The sequence below is a fragment of the Corvus brachyrhynchos genome, unplaced genomic scaffold (assembly GCF_000691975.1).
Source record: "Corvus brachyrhynchos isolate BGI_N302 unplaced genomic scaffold, ASM69197v1 scaffold142, whole genome shotgun sequence".
Taxonomy (NCBI): Eukaryota; Metazoa; Chordata; class Aves; order Passeriformes; family Corvidae; genus Corvus; species Corvus brachyrhynchos.
In genome coordinates, this window is record NW_008237226.1 from 4,031,035 (window position 1) to 4,047,709 (window position 16,675).

Here is a 16,675-nt window from a genome sequence, read left to right on the forward strand (position 1 = left end):
GATGGGAACCCTGACTGCTCCTCCAGCACAGTGGAGGGAGCTGCTGAGAGAGCATCACAGTGGTTTGTGAAAACCACACAGCTCCTTGGGCCTCCCTGTCTCTCCTCCTTCCTGCAGACCTGCCTTTGGCTCCTGTACAACCAGGCTGTATCAGGTTGTCTCCTCCAGGTTTCTAGCCTCAGGACTGTCAGTGTGGGGCTGAGCTCTTCACATTCAACTGGCCCATCACAGCCCAGATCTGCAACTTCTGGGGATGCCACCTGTGTATAGACTCTGCTGTTAAATCCCAAGTTTGCATATGCCCACCTAGCCCACATGTGATTGGCAGTCTTTTCAGGCCTTGCAACTTGGCAAAATTAGGCCTGTGCATACAAATTTCCCCTCTCATATACCTTTTTCCTTCTAGCAGAGTAAAGCCTTATTTGAACATGCTCCAAAAAAATTCCTGAGCATGCTGGGAAAAGCTGGTAGAGGTGTTTAACTTAGGCAATACAATATATTTTTTTCCTTGACCTCACATTTGGAGGCTACTGAGGCTTTTGGCCTTAATTAACACAAAACACATCTGAGGTAGTTATTTTGTGTGGGAAAGCCTAGTTTTCAAAACACAAAGATTGATCAATTCACAAGCCATGTAAAAAAAATCTTACAAAGTAGTGGAAAATAGGAAATTCTTGTAAAAAGCAATTCTGTCAGTCTTTTTCTGTGATACATAATCAAATAGAGTTCCACACTGGGCAAATAAGATTGTTATCAAACATCTGCATTTATTATTGGACTACTGCTAAAAATACAATTTTATAACAAGCAGACTACTGTATACAAATAATAAAATCTCTAGTTCTGTAAACTAAGATAGGTATAGAGTGCAGTGTTTAGCATGTAATATACTGTACTAGATCCCAAGGGTTATTAGTAGATGTACAAATCTTGCAGGCAGAACAGTCTTGACCTGGGGAGTTTGACAGTTTATTGCCAATTGCAATAGTGCAGAGTGGTCTGCTGCTTTATTCTATTTGTCAAATTGTTTTTACAAGTCTATCAAGATGTCACTTGTTTTTGTCTGGCTCCCGAAGAGCAAAGAAGACTTGTGGGGTGAAGAAAGAGCTGTCCTGCAGACCTCTTTCAGGCAGTTAATTGCATTGAACTCCACTGATTTTCATGAATCATATGCACATAGACAGTAGAAGTAGCAGTAGTAACTTCTTGGTTCTGGTGCTTCACACCAATATATTTTAATTTTTTTTTTTAAAGTTAATTGTGTCTAAACATAGCAGGCAGTTTTATACATATGAGGAAGGCAATGCAATCAATGGCCAATTTAAGCATTTAAATTTCCTGGTTTTTGCAAAGATCAAAGTTGATGTGAAATCTATCACCTGAAGAAACTAATGAAACTTGTAAGTAAAGGAATGACCAAACTGGATCAATTTTATATAGAGCAGAAACAGACCCACTGTAACAGAATAAAATCTACTTAATATGGACATCAGATTCCAAATGGTAGGTGTTTTTGTAATACAGCAGAAAGCAGCGGTATCTTTAATAATCACATATTTAGAAATGCTCTGGGTAAGTTGGAGACCAAAGCTTCTGTCCTCCCACAAGATGTATGTTTTGGCTCTTCATACAGTCTCATATACAAAAGCATTACAGTCAAGCATGTACATAAACAACAGAAAAAATCCCACTGCTTTGCAATTGAATGGCCTTTCACATTACCCTTGTGCCAAAATAACAACAGATAAAATGGAACATCAGGAAATGTTACATGATATGTGGTTTCTAACATATATGCCTTGCTCTTACATTACTTATACAAGAGTATGAAAATCGTGTTGAGACACCTGCAAGCAACGGCAAAAAAGTTAGCAAAGCAGTAAGGTTCTCAAAAGTAATAGCATTTAAAAATAACATTTCCAGAATATTATTTTATTCAGAATTCCCTTTTTCTTCCCCTTATGATTTTTCATGTTTTTATCAACTGAAGAACTTTGAGCAATAGTGACCAGTCTGCAGAACTAACTGCCCCAACACTTCCATTTGATTGACTGTCTGAACAGCAGTTATGACAGTAGAGATAATTCTGCATGGAACTGGAAGACTAACATAGTGAGGAAGGAAATACAACAGAGAGGTTGTGATTTGTGATTACTGACCAAAAAAAAAAAAAAAAAAAAAAGCCAAAAAACCCCAACCCAAACACTAGTTAAAGGATAATTTTTACTGAAAAAGTCTTATGACTAAGAAACTGAAATACTTATTGTTTTAATGACAGGCTTTGTATGTTGTATGCCAGGAGACCAGCAACAGAAAATGCAAGGTAAAAAGACAATCTTTCTATGTTTGGGTCATTTTTCACTAGGCCTGAGGGAACAGGTTGCACTGGTATCCTGACATTTTCATTTCTACCATAGTCTATGTAGATAAGGTTATCCTCAACTTTTCCAACCAAAAGAAGCAAAAGATCTTGAACAGCCTGATTCTTCCAGATATTTCCACTCTGCCAAAGGGAATTCAGTTCCTGTTCTGGAAGTGAACTAAAAAGCTGATCTATTTTTCCTTTGTGAACAAATCTGTTCAAACCGTTGCCTTTTGCCAGATAAAAAAGAGCCAGAGGCTGCCTTGAATGATGCACAGTTCCATAGACCTCTTTGAAAGACTCACTTAAGCGTTGAACAAAAGTTTGCATTTTCCCGGAATCTTCATTTAGTTGTTTTTTATTTTGGGGCCAGAACAACAAGGAGGCTAGGAAGAAAGGCTCTACACACGTTTGTTTCACTTCCTGCAGAATGCTTAGAAGCAGACTCTTCAACTCCTTAGGACCACGTAACTTGGCAGATTTAGGTTTAATGCAGTTAAGAACAATATTTGCCAAAATCAAATTCTGTTTGTCTTTTTGAGTTGCTTGTTTATCCTTCTCACACAAAATTGCATATGCTCCTACTATGTCTTCTATTTCTCTGTCAGCATTTCTGTGGTTTCTGTGAAGGTAATTCAAAATGCCGGAAAATGAGTGTGCTTTGGAAGCTTCCACAGCATCCCTGTATGCTTCTATATACTGAGAAATGGACCACTCTGAGTCCTGTTTATTTTTCAGTTGTTCAAAACTGAAATCACAAAATATTTCTGTGTATTTGGTAAAACATTCTTGAACCTTCCCATACAACTTTGCTTCTACCATTTCTTTTTCTCTGGTCTGTGTTTTGAAAAGCACAAAGTAGTCTTCAAAAAAGTCAAATGCCCTTTTCAACCTTGATCGCAAATGACACAAAAAGCTGGAATAATGTCTAAGAACCTTGAACATTTCACTGTCTTCACTGGAGTTTTCTACATTCAAAACACTATTTCCTGACAGATAATTTGTCATGCTTTTTCTACAGTGTGAGTCTTTTTTGCTGAAAAAAGGAACATGCCAAAGGACATCAATAACATAAAGACCAGTTTCTATTTCTCCCTGATAGCCAGCAGTATTGTACACTTGAAACTTCCTTTTAAGTTTTTGATTCTGCAAATATTGTTCATTGACTGCATTTTCAGCTTGCCTCTGAGATTCTTGGAAAGCCTCTGAAGCATTCTCAGCAAGCTCTAGCAGGTTGTCCAGTTTCCCAGCTGTCAGGGCTGCACTCTTTTCTTTGCACTCTACCCAGTCTCTTAGCTCACCTTTAAACACTTGACCTAGTGTGTCTGATATGTATGAATTGTGTTGTGCTCTTTCTTTGGCTGCTTTGGCCCAGTGCAATGCAAGGTCAAATTTCCTTTCTTTAATGTAGAACCTTGCTAGGGCTTGGCAAATGTAAACATTTTGTTCAAATCTAGCAGATGCTTGTTCTAACACACGTTCCACATCACCACGCTTTTCCTCCTTATGAATGGCTTCAATTAAGGGGGAAAATGATGTGTCAGACTCATCACCATGCTCTTTGCGCTGCCTAGTAATCAGCAGGGTTTGTATATCACGAACAAGTTTGTCTTCCTTTAACAATAAATCTTCTTTCAACAGCTTTGATGTAATTTCACTTTTAGACAAGCCATAGGTTAGTTTCAATTCTGTTAGGCAGTGAGATGCTATCAACGGATGAACGATACGAAGACCTTTGTATCTCATGTGTTTATGTGCCTGATCAGATATTAGGATATTGGAACAAATTCCCATCTTTTCTATTAGTTTATCTTTATTGCAGCCTGTGTCTCGAGAATTAATTCCTAAGTATTCTTCGCATAGTGATAGTGAAATCACAGATGTTGTTAAATACGAGTTTAACAGAGTTAGATAGCAAACAAGTTGTGCTGGTTTAGAGGCAGTATCTAAGTCATGCAAGGTATTTTTTACCACTTTTTCTATATACTGTGGATCAAAGTTTTTCTTCATAATCATAAATGAATAGAAATTGGCAGAATTTGAATGCACCTTTTCAATATATTCTAGTTTCTGGTCAAAGGCCCTTTGCTCTTTTTCAGAAAGCATTTGTTTTAAAGAAACACTGTTCAAGAAATTGATGGTTGAACTTTCATCAGGATTTTGAGATCTCATACAGTTTAGAATTACCACTAAAGGTTTTACATACCGAATGCCTTTTTCTGTTATAGCTGTCTGAATTTCTTTCTGCAGAACATTGACATTTTCTTGCTCTTCAAAATCATCCACAAGAAGTAACACTGGTAAATAACCTGTGTTGTCATTTGCTCCACAGGTGAGTAAAGTTGTCACCTGTGTTCCAATATCATGTGGTTTACTTTTCAGAACAGCACATCTGAATTGCTTCCGTAAATTCCAAAGGATATGCATAGATAATGTTGTCCCACCACATCCTGGGTGGTGGTAAATGTTGATAATTTTTACAGGTGAGTCATTAGCACTGTCAGATGAAGACATGATTAGGCCTTCAAGCTTTTCATAACTGTCCCTTCTGATAAAATCTGAAGTATAGTTTTCTTCTGAAAAGTAGAAATTCCACCACGATACTTTACCACCTCGATAAAATTCTTCTTCCCGCTCTTTCAGGAAATTTTGAAATCTATCTGTATCCTTTTCTATTTCTGTGTCTTTGCATTCATTTTCACAAAGTATTTCTAATCCTGCCATGGAATCTTCTTTGCTCTTTAGAAGACGAACAGTAGAATGATCAACAGAGGGCAGAAGTCTTTCAGAAGATTGCATGTCTGACGCTAGTTTTATGATGGTACCATTTACCATTTCCAGGGTTAGAGTAGAAATACATTTCTTTGAGAGTGCTTCCTCATGGATGCCTCTAGCTTGAAGAAGATCTTTCCATCGCTGGTGTGTACCTGTACCTATGCAAATGCAGACCATATCTTGTAGTCCCTTTAATTCTTGGTAAAATGTCATAAAAGTTTCAGTAAGGGGATCTACTGAATCTTCTACTATGGAAAGCAAAAGAAACACTATTAAAAACTTTTCATTCTGCTTTACATCTTTGTGTGAAAGAAAGGAAATCATTTTTCTGACACCAGCAGCTCTGTCTCGTTGCCATAAAGTCGAATCCAGTGGTAGCTCTTTATTGCCTTTGAAGTCTGATCCACCATTGCATAAAATCCAGTTGGTCTCCTGACGTAGTTTTAGCCTTTTAGCTTGTTCAGAAACGGAACCCCCCATGTGTTCATAGTAATCTGGGAAGTAAAGTTTGGCATTTCGATGTTTTTGGTAAGTCTTAAACACACCATTCATTTCTGATTCAGAATCAAAGTCAAGCACAGCAAACCATTTTATTTCATGTAAAAAGTCTAAGTCTGAAGTTTGATTTGGGAGGCACTTGTTTGTTACCAAAATGTAGTAGTTATAATAAGAGTTCTCTAGTGAGTCCCTGTTACCCGTGAGCAGACTAACTAGCTTTAGTCCTTCCTTTGGTGACTTCTTTGGCTTAAAGTTATGCTCTTCTTCTGCTCTTCTACGACGTTCTGCTAAAGTTGTCAAGGAACCTTTAAATTTTTCGCATTCTTTTGTATTGTAAATATTTGCGGAACTTGCTCCATCCCGGATGAAAATAGCTTTTTTCCAAGTCTTACTCTTATATTCATATGTGTTGGTGCAGAAATATTTTGTATCACAGAAGCTGTGTTGGGGAACCACATCTATTTCAATGACAAAGAGATCTGCTGAAGTTCCATTTTGTAATAATACTTCCACAAATCTAGGTGGTCTAATGCAATATTCTGCAATGATGGTGTAGGGGTCATTAAAGTACTTTTTGATGTGTATATTAAAATGCTTAATGTATACTTCTTTGTTGGTAACTTTTATTCCTTCTATTTTCCCATGTGGATTGTCATGTACTCCAAAATGAATAGTGCCATTTGTGCGGGAGTTCATGCAGGCTGCAGCAAATCGAAATGCTTCATTGCTAAATTTCATCAAGATTTCATCTTCCTGTGCATTCTCAGTGTTGGTAAATAATTTGAATTCGTGTGCTGGATCCATGAGATTGGATGCCCCTGTTTCAGGGACATTAAGAATATTATACTGCTTATATCGACTACCATCACTGAAATTATCAAAAGGATGTGGCATACACATCTTTCCAGCTGGCTGCTGGCTGCTTGACAGTGGCTCATCTGTTTCATTCTTTATGCCAGCTTTGCTTGCTTTTGTGTCTTCTATGGGCTTCATCTTAGAATCCTTCAGTATACTGGAATTAAGTGATTCACAGTTCTTCTTGCACTCTTTCTTTGCCATTTCTCCATCTTTTCCTCCTCCATCAAAACTCTCTTCAGTGCCTTCTTGTTCCACAGCCTGGTTTGAACCTTTACCTAGAATGTCAAGCTCTTTCAGGACGCACGTGATCTGAAAAGCAGGCCCATGAGGCATACCCATTTCCACAAGATCTGCTTTAGTCATCCTCTTCAAAGCAAAGCCAGTCACAGCTTGGCGAAACAGGATTTCTGCATGTTCCTGGTCAATCTTAGCTACTTCAGTTGCCCATTGTTTGACTTGTTCTTTTGTCCACTGTTCAATATGCTGATACGAATATGATTCCTCATTTTTTTTAGTGGTTGCCTTTTCCATTCTTTAAGGGAAAAAAATCACAAAATTACTAAACAAATGAGTGAAACAGTTGCCTAATAGCTGACTAACACATATTTCCTTGCTGTTATTAACCATTAATTTCTTCATTTTAGGATGTGACAGGAAGAACAGCATCTTACATTCTAATTGGTCTTAGTGAATGTGGACTTTTGCAGAAAATTTAAAGAAAGAGAAAAAAATTCCCCTTAATAGCATCTAATTTTACTTTATCCTTTCATTTCCTCTGGGAGAATTATATTCATTCTTCTGGAATTTTAAGCTTATGGAATTGCACCCACCTATAGTTGTAGCATTAGTAGTAATTGCCCCTAGGTGTCAGGCACCTTTTCCTGTTCATAGCTCAGTGTTCCTGAAACCAAATTGTTGGGGAGGATGAAAGTTTGGTAAGAAAGTTTCACAGGTATGTAGGCTTGGCAGAAAGATCTCTGAATGTAGAAACTGGGGATGAGATAGAAATGAAAGCAAGTTTTGATATAGAATAAAAGATGTTTTGCTGAAACAGTGATTGATGAGTAACTGAGAAGGCAAAGGTTGGAGATGAGTTGGAAGGAGATTTTTAAGAGTAGGACAAAGGTATGTGACTACAAACAAAGACATGTTTTTCACCAACTAAATAAATCTCAAAAAGAGCATAAGTAAATAGAAAACATGTCTTTACCAAAAAGAGAGATATAGCAGGCAAAAAACAAGAAGTGTTGATGTAGCAAGAAGAAGAAAGGTCTGAGAATTTTCCACTGTAAGCTTAAATTGTAACTTACTTACTCTTGTGATTGGATAATAATGACTATAATATGGTGATGGTAGTAGTTATGATAGGCTATAGGCAAATGTAAAGGTATTGTGTATGGTGCTTATTGGTTGTTATGCATTAAGATACTCTGCAAAGAAAAGTATCTAATGCTTTGTAACTTGAACAGAAGGTGGCTCCAGGTATGCCTACAGCTGGAGCTGGCAGCTGTAGGGCGGGCTCTGGGTACCCACTCCCCGAAACGCTGTAACTTCACCTATGCAATAAACAGCTCGCAAGAGAGCCGCCTGAAGTCCAGACATCCTTCGTGAAACTTTCTCCTATACCAAATGACTTCTTAGATTTTTTCAGCAAAACTTTGTTTTCTGAAAGTACACTTGGTTATCTAGGCCACTCTAGTGACATGCTTTCCTTAAATTACTATTTGATTTCCTAAACTGTAAACTTTATTGAGATGCAATAATAAAGATTTCTTATACCTGGTAGGGGAAAACAGCTGTCCTACTTTTGGCCAAGCTGCCTCCTGTATTAACAAATGATGAGAGCAGAGAAAAAAGTGGGGCTGTGAGCTATGGTAGACTGCAGTTGCTTTTTCGCTTATGGAGTCTTGCTCTTGCTCAGAAAAACTAGTTTCTAGTTCCTTAAAATTCTACTGTGGTAAGCACATATTGTCAAAAATTGAGGGTGCGGGGGAAAGAAGCTCCATGTTTTTATTCTGCGGCTGAAGCAACTGTTGCTATTCACTGGTAACTCCACCCACGGTATTTGAAAGCTGAGAAAAGAAACTGAAACTAAAGCTTTTCGTGGAGACAGACTTAAACCCAGCAACGTAAAAGAGTGATTTGAATTCCCACCCAATCCATACCTTCTCATAGAGGTACAATTTAATCCTAACATAAAAGCAAACATTGTTATGTCCTTATAACAGTTTTTCCATGTTTTAGTGTTTGGAATCCCCCTGATGAGATCTCTCCTGCGCTGGAGAGAACAGGATACTTTCATTCCACAGACATAATGCAGTGTTTGTATCTTTCATGATACGTGCTAGTTAATGATTCTGGCCAAATGAAATAGTTGAAAGATGACCTTTTTCCAACATGGAAAAACTGTATCACATAATATCTGCAGAATAGTTTCTTTGAGGTCATATTCTTTAGGATTATTACACTGTAATCTCATAACAAAAATTTTTCATGTGCAGACAGACATTCAGCAGATTTGGAAGACTTTATCTTAGTAGATTATGGGTAATTTTATATATAAAATTTATGTCCCAAGAAACCTAAAAACCCAAACTGTAAACCTCAACCAAAACACATGGTATCAAAATAAGCCATCAGATCTTCATAAAACTTTTAATCCTAGAAGTAAATATGCATGTACTTACTGTAACTGTTCTGTTCTGCAGGCTTTTTCCTATAGTTGTTCAACACACATATTTTCTTCAAACAGGAAGCCCAACAGCTAAAATTCAGCTGAACTGCTCTTCTAGAGTGTGGGAGAGAAAACCCTTTAAAATCACCTTGTAAACTTCTAACATAAGCATAAGGTCAGAAAGAGAAGGAAGGAAAAGAGTTTTCATAGATGTATGATCAGTTTTCCCCGTGGCAAACATTCATCTCTAGAGGAGACAAAGAACAGTGCCTGATAGAGAATATTTATTATTCCTTACCTTTCCCTTGGCAAAATGGACCTTCACCCTTCCAACACTGTGTCTAAATGCTGTCAACTGGGCAAGTCAAGCTGGGTGTTGCAGAGAAATGGGAGGATATAGGAGCAGGGTGTATGGGAGGTCCTTCTGCTCCTATTACTTCCTCTCTTACCAAACAAAGTTGCTTCCGGTCTGCCTCTTCCTAACTTCCTGTTTGGGAAATCATTGTTCTCTTAGGAAATTAAGGTCAGAATCCTATTCTGGTATGTCTTTTTAAAAACACTTACACAGCACTGTCTTGAGCTGTTATCCAGAAACTTGAGAAATTAGGAAACACCATCTGAGTAATACTTGGCTAATAAAATGCAGAGAGAAACAGCTATGCACTGACCAAACTGTTATGAACTGACCACAGTCCCCCATTCTCCATGCCACTGGGCTGCTTGGGGTGGCAGATGAAGGAGGTAGGAGAGTTGGGAAAGGAGTGAAGTTGAGGCTGGGAAAATGGAGTAGGATGGAGGAAGATGTTTTTGGTTTTTACCTTGTTTTTCACCATTCAACTCTATTTTATTTGACAACTAATTAAATTAATTTTTCCCAAGTCAGGTCCATTTTGTCCATAATGGTAACTGGTAAGTCATGTCCCAGTCTTTTTTTTTTTGACCCAGAGATTTAGCATCTTATTTTCTCCCCTATTCTGCTGAGAAGGCAGAATGGGAGGGTGGCTGCATGGGTAGCTGGCAGCCAGCCAAGGTCAACTCACCACAATCCATCAGAATGATACCTGCTCTGAGAAAAATTGGGTGAGGTCATCAGAACACCGCACATTTTAGACAGCAAAGAGCATCTCCAGCCACCACAAAGCCAGCTGTGGACAAGCCAGCATCTCTTTCAGTTGTTGATGCTGTTAATGCTACTGTTGCTTCCTATCCTTATACGCTTTCCTGTGTACTTTAGCTATGGGTGTTTCTGAAGTTCTGGCACGCACCCATCTGCTATTGCACAGATTCTTACTAGGAAAATTCTTACACCTTGAATCTCTAATTGCTGCACTTGTCTGGAATGCATCCTCAATAGATTGAATGGTATGTCTGTACATTCAACAATCCTGTATATTCTCATGTCAAGGCCAAAGGAGACAAACAATGCTTGATCTGATGTAACAAATATGTCACCTTCCCAGGATATGGTACAGCTCTGTCATTATTCTAATCATTCTGCTATGAAAAATTATAAGAAATAATAATACTGTCATTGACTTAGCATGTGGGACTCAGAGAACCCTAAGAACCTTGAAGTGCAGCATCTGCTTTAGATGCTGCTGACCCTGAGCACTTTGTATGTGAACACTGCTGCACCCTTTTTGCTTGGGGGAGAGAGACTGCTTTCTCTGGCAGGGGCCTTTGTTTACAGAGGCATAGCCTGCATCCCTGGAGACCATTCAGATTTTCTTTCTGTAGTTGAGTGTGCTTGCTGAGGCAGCTGGCTACTTCTCATCTATAGGAATCCAAGTGATGCCCAAACCGAGCTGTTGTCCCAGAGGGACTGTTGAGTTTCCCCATCTTCATCCCAGTTCATAGGGTGACAGCTCTGCTGCCAGCTAGGGAGGCTTGCTCAGTGTCCAGGTTGCCTACCCCATATTTGAGGTGGCTGGCTGGGAGGTTGTGCAGACAATATATCCTGATATTAACCACATCATTGTTGCTACACATGGATATCTGCAGTTTTTTCATCTGTATCTGTGTATGTGTTAGCTATTTCTATTAATCAGTTAACCAGGTCTGCTGTTTTGGTATGGTATGTTTTGCTTATTTGGCCATCAGCAGCATCCCTTCCCCGCAAATTTTGTTCCTTCAGATGCTATTTGCAGACATTAAAGCATGGAGTTTATTTATGTGGTTCTCTAGCATAAAATCAATTCTTCTGGAATGACTTCATTAAAGTAAAAATTCTTATTGTGCATCAGGTCTACCCTGTAATCTCATTATTCAGCAAAACTGAATCAGAAATACTGTCTTGTTTCTCAGTGACTGGTGTGGAAACCCACCATTGAAATCCTATTGTCCACTGCAACTCACAGAATTTGTTCTCTAATGTATATCAGTAATTCCTGTAATGTTACTGTTCCTTCTGCATTTCTTTACCCACTGAAATTAGAGATCACTAGTTATTTCCAGTGTGATCTGTAGATCTGACTGCCAGCAGTTCTCCAGTTTCCAGTTATAAAGATTTCCAGTTATTTTTATTGCTGCTATTTCCTCTAATTTCGTCATATTTGACAAATCATTACATGTACAATATTATTCTGTGATTTCAGCCTTTACTCTATCTTTTGACACCTCTAATTCATGATTATTACCTCACTGTATTTCTGTTACCTTAATAATTCCTCCTATCATGTTGTGCATCGGCACCCGAAATAATCCAGTCAGCTCCTTGAGCTCTTCTCGTTAGTGAAAAAGCACCACGTTTGCCTGATCTTTTACAAAACTTGCTTCTTCTTCCCTTAAAAAAAAAAAAATTAAAAACCAACCTCTTTTCCTTACTTTGTTTCCTAAGTTATTACATATCTTCTATTATGTTGTTTCTCATTGCTCTCCAACTGGTACTCACTGATATTTATCAGTTCCAGCCTCTGCTCTATTTCTTATATGTGGGGGTCACAGAGAGGCCTCCAGGGCTTTTTGTCTTCAGAGGAAAATAACTTCTGTGTCCACTCTGGCAATAGTCTATGAACCTTTCTTTAACAAGTCTTACTAGTCACATAGGTCTGTATTTCCCTGATGCTGATGTGACTCTGTGTCCATGTCTGTCGTAATTTCCTGTTTGCCTATCATCCTCTCTCAAAACTTCCTGCATGTTACTCTTCCATGTAGGATTGCACTTCCCAAGACTTCTCTTTAAAGAAAGGAAATGAGAATGAAATTTCAATTGCAGTCAGAAATACCCACAAATACAAATACAGTGATCACTGCATTGCATTCTTCATGTTCTCTTGCCTGCTGCCACTGGCCTTGCCCACAGGAAGATATATTCCCTGGCCTTAACTTAAATACTCAGTTTCCAAATAGGAAAAGTTCAATGAACTGAAAATGATCCTTTTCCCTGGGAATGAGTCCTGCAAGCACTGTAATGATAATAGAAACCAGTCCAGAGACAGCAGAACCTGCTAGGAGCAGTAATCAGGTTGGTGTGGATACTTTCTCTGTAGTTTTCGATTTATCAGCCAGCAGAATTGATGTTCAGATTGAGACTCACACCAGCCTTTCTTGGTTGTGCACTTTGATGAGCTCACAGCCTCAGGGAATCCCACAGGCACTAGCCTGCATCTACATGATCTCAGTGCTCAGGCAAAGAGCAGCTGTACTCCTTTGATTTTTGCAGGCCTGTTATCTGTTGAGCCCGTCTGTGGGTGTTAGTATCATTTTCTTAAATTGCAGCTGTTTTCTGATTGTATGGTGTCATACTGTGTTTCCCTGAGCTGTGTTGTATGGGCTGATGTGACAATCATTCCTTCCCCCAGTTCTGGCCTCTTCCTTTGCACTGGATGACTGTGGGACAAGCTGGTCCAAGGAACTGCAGCAATGTTACAGGTCAGCTTAGTCTATGGACAGGTCAGATCTGGTCAGCTTTCTCTGAGGCTGCTTGAGCTCCTTACTAGCATGGAGCAGACCATGCCAGTGGAAGGAGTCCTTTTCCATGTCTTATTAAAGATAGAGAAAAAGTGATCACAGCTCCTTTTGTTAGCATAAATCTTTCTACATACTGGAGGACTTCATCTTTCTTTGTATCTTTTTACTCCAAGATAAAATATTTTTTAGGCTTATTCTAAACTTTTTTCCTCATTTATTTTGCTTCTCAAAGGCTTTCCACATTTGGCTGTATTTTTCAGACACACTTCAAAAGAATTTCAAATAGAATCTACTTTTCTCAGTGTCCCAGCCTGCTGTTTAGAAAGGGGTCCTGAATATTCGAAGGTACTTGGAATTTTCTGTACTTTTAGATACAACTTGTGGATGGGACTAAGAATGATGGACTTAAAGGACTTGAAAAGTGATTGAAAGTCAAGTTTTGATTTTAATATGGTTTGATAAATCAGCATACCAAAAATCAGCAAGCTGAAGTTAAAGAAGAAAGTTGTAGTTCTAAGGAAAACTAAGAAAGATGCCCAACACAATTTTTGTTTTCTCCCAGATAAACGTTTTTCTTGACTTTTCAAGACATCCTTATTCCATTACTATTAGGATGAAAAAAAGTTATATAGAAGCTACTTTTTAGCCCTACAAGAAATATAAAATTTGTAGCTTGATGAAGATATCAGTGTTGACATTGGACAGTACTTTCCTAAATAAGAACATATGTTATATTTGGTTGTGGTATGCTATTGTAATGAGGTACTCTAGTTCAGAAGCCCTGCCCTAATATTCATACATTTAATTGTATCTGAGTCATGAGATGCTCTGTGACCAGCACTTTGGACTTTGCCCTGGAACACAGCACATAGCCTGAGGAGATACATACATATTATCTTTTTAGGTGGAGCAGGATTTCCAACATGCTGGTATTTGCATTTCATGTTTAACTGAACTGGGATACAGATTTATACTTGAATGGGCTCCTTAGATGTCTAATCTTTTATTTGTCTTCTTTGGTCCTTGTCTGTTGTATATTTACCACAGATTCTAACCAAGAAATGATCCTTTGCTTTTTTTCCTCGATATTTAATGACACAGCACAACTGCCACTTTCCATTGCAAGGCTGCATCAGTTTCATTGCTTACAATGGGATCCCTTTAAATCTGTCTGTGATGTGTTTGGAAACTTTTGCCACAGTTCCGTCTCTTTCTACAAAAGCCTTGTGGTTTCCACAGAAAGGCAGTGACAGAGCTAGACTCCTCTGTAAGAACTGGGCTCATTTCATACATTCAGGAGTTTTTACAAAGAACTACTTGTTGAGAAAAACATTTCCGTACAAACTGACATGGACTTTTATATTGTCAGCCAGTGATAAATTTTGGGTACTGCACATTGTTTTTAAAAGATGCTTATGAACATTTTGAAGTGTGTACGTTTTTGTGTGTGAGTAGAGAATATACTCAAAAATACATCATGACTGACTAATGTGTTCTAATATAATGGCATTAAAAAACATTCTTGGCTGGATGCAAAAGTATTCTCAGTACAGACATTTAGCTACCTAGAAAGTAGCTTCTATTAATCAGGAAGCCTCTTACAGGACACAGCATTGAGGAAACAGTCCCCCTTCAAATGTACAAGTCACATGGGACATGATCAATTTGCACATCTGTCAGAAAGTTAATGTTTACTAGTATTAGCTCCTTTCCCTTTGTCCTTCTCACTGTCCCAAGCATAGTTCCCATAAGCTCCTGCCATGTCCTGTGGGAAGCTGTTGCCCTCTAGCTCCCAGAAAGATGTATGATATAAATGCATTGATAGCACCACACTGGTGACAGATTTCCAAAGGAATCGTGCTAACACTGAAGAAAGTCCATAGAAAATATTGTATTTTAGAAAATTATATTTTGTCTGAGTAAAGCAAAAAGTAATAAAAAAGAATAAAGCTACTTTAAAAAGTTTTAACCTGAGATCATAAAACAATGAGGTGTCTCCTTTTCAAGGCTAAGCTTTCTACAGGTAAAGCATGGAGGTACATGCACAGTATTGTGCTTGTATTTTGCCGTCATATCTTGCTTAGCTGGTCATGCATATTTAAGGAGGTGTTTAATGGAAGCATACATTCCCTTTACATTTACATGAACTCACTGTGTTGTAACTGCTGCTGTCATTTTTGCTGAGATCTACCTACTAATCATCTCCCTCCCTGAGCTCACAGAATCAGTGTGACTGAGGCTGGAAAGCACCTCTAGAGATCATCTGGTCCAACTCCTGCTCAAAGCAGGGTCTCAGGAAAATCTCATTCCCTAACTATTATACCAATTAATCTTTGTAGTATAAAATAGTATTAACTTTCTTTAAACCATATGTATAGTTTACCTTGGATACTGAATAGTCATGCTTAAGCAAGCAAACTAAAGAACCCCAGCTCATTGTAAGAAGGACAACCTGGTTCCCAAGATAAGGACTTTGCTTCTTGGAATTTTAATACCTGTCCACGAAGAATAAAATATACTCCTGGGCAACCAAGATAATGCTAGCATTCTAGCCCCTCTAACATGTATTTGAAACCCTCTCACTGTCTGTCGCTATAGATAAGTAAGTATAGCAAGACTGACTCTGGGTGCATCTGATCAATAGAGAAGCAGGAGGATGAAGACATCATCAAAATGTAGTTGCTTTGCAAAGTTTTATTATGATTAGTAAATATTAGTGTGTGTTTGTTAATCAGCAGTAAGTGAAATATGCACCTGAATGCCTGCACTGCTTTGAATGGGACACCTCCTGTGCATGAATAAAAGAACTACTCTCGTAATTCTATGCTTGCATCACAGCTGGTCTCCTTATATGGCATGGTCCAGTGCAAATTTTAGTACAAAGGTCAACTACAGCAGGTTGCCTGGGACTGCATCCAGTTGGGTTTATAGTATCTCCAAGTATGAAGACTCCAAAGCTTCTCTGGTCTGTAACCACCTCGACAGTATAAAAAGTTTTTCATGTATTATGAACATTGGTAAGATCTCCCTGAGGCATCTCTTCTTCAGGTCCCAGCTCTCTCAACTCACCACTGTATGTCAGATGATCCTCATCATCATTGTGGGTCTTTGCTGAATTGCTCTGGTGTGTCCATGTCTTGTACTGGAGAGCCTAGCACTGACTGGACTCAGCAGTCCTGGCGTGGCTTCAGCAGTGCTGAGGGGAAGGGTCACCTCCCTCAACCTGCTGGTAGTGCTTCTCCTAATGCTGCCAAGGATACTGTTGGCCTCCTTGATTTTGCTGCAGTCTTAAAAGGACTGTGGAATATAGTCTGGTGGCCTGTAAGGGGTTAATATTTCAAAGCCATAACAAAGTGCAAGATGGAGCATTCCCATACGAGCAGTGGTGAAAGCTGATACTCTTCAGTATACTTACAAATTGCTTTTAAGATGTGTAGTAAGAAAGACCAAGTACTACACACCACCTTGTGATATGATACAAGTGCCTGAAGGTGCTGTGACTTCTGTTGCTGTTCCTACACTTCAGAATCCCAGAATTATGGCTTATCTGCCCTACCTTTGATCTCAAGTCCACACCACAGCCTTACTTCATCAAAGAA

General features: G+C 38.7%; 1 protein-coding gene across 2 annotated transcripts; it reads right to left on the reverse strand.

Moving 5' to 3' along the window:
* Positions 1 to 742: 742 nt before the first annotated feature.
* SAMD9L (sterile alpha motif domain containing 9 like) lies at positions 743 to 9,611 on the reverse strand. Of its 2 annotated transcripts, XM_017729290.1 has the most exons (3): positions 9,466 to 9,610; positions 9,181 to 9,281; positions 743 to 7,025 (listed from the first exon to the last, which is right to left on the reverse strand). In XM_017729290.1, exon 3 carries the CDS (start codon positions 7,022 to 7,024, stop codon positions 2,261 to 2,263), a length of 4,764 nt encoding a protein of 1,587 aa, XP_017584779.1. In that variant the 5' UTR covers position 7,025; positions 9,181 to 9,281; positions 9,466 to 9,610; the 3' UTR covers positions 743 to 2,260. The 2 variants fall into 2 exon arrangements, with proteins under 2 accessions (XP_017584779.1, XP_008628214.1); XM_008629992.2 differs by lacking the exon at positions 9,181 to 9,281 and having other exon boundaries at positions 9,466 to 9,611.
* Positions 9,612 to 16,675: the final 7,064 nt, after the last annotated feature.

Excerpts from the sequence above, each read along its gene's own strand:
- SAMD9L (XM_008629992.2), bottom strand. The coding sequence starts at position 7,024 with ATGGAAAAGGCAACCACTAAAAAAAATGAGGAATCATATTCGTATCAG.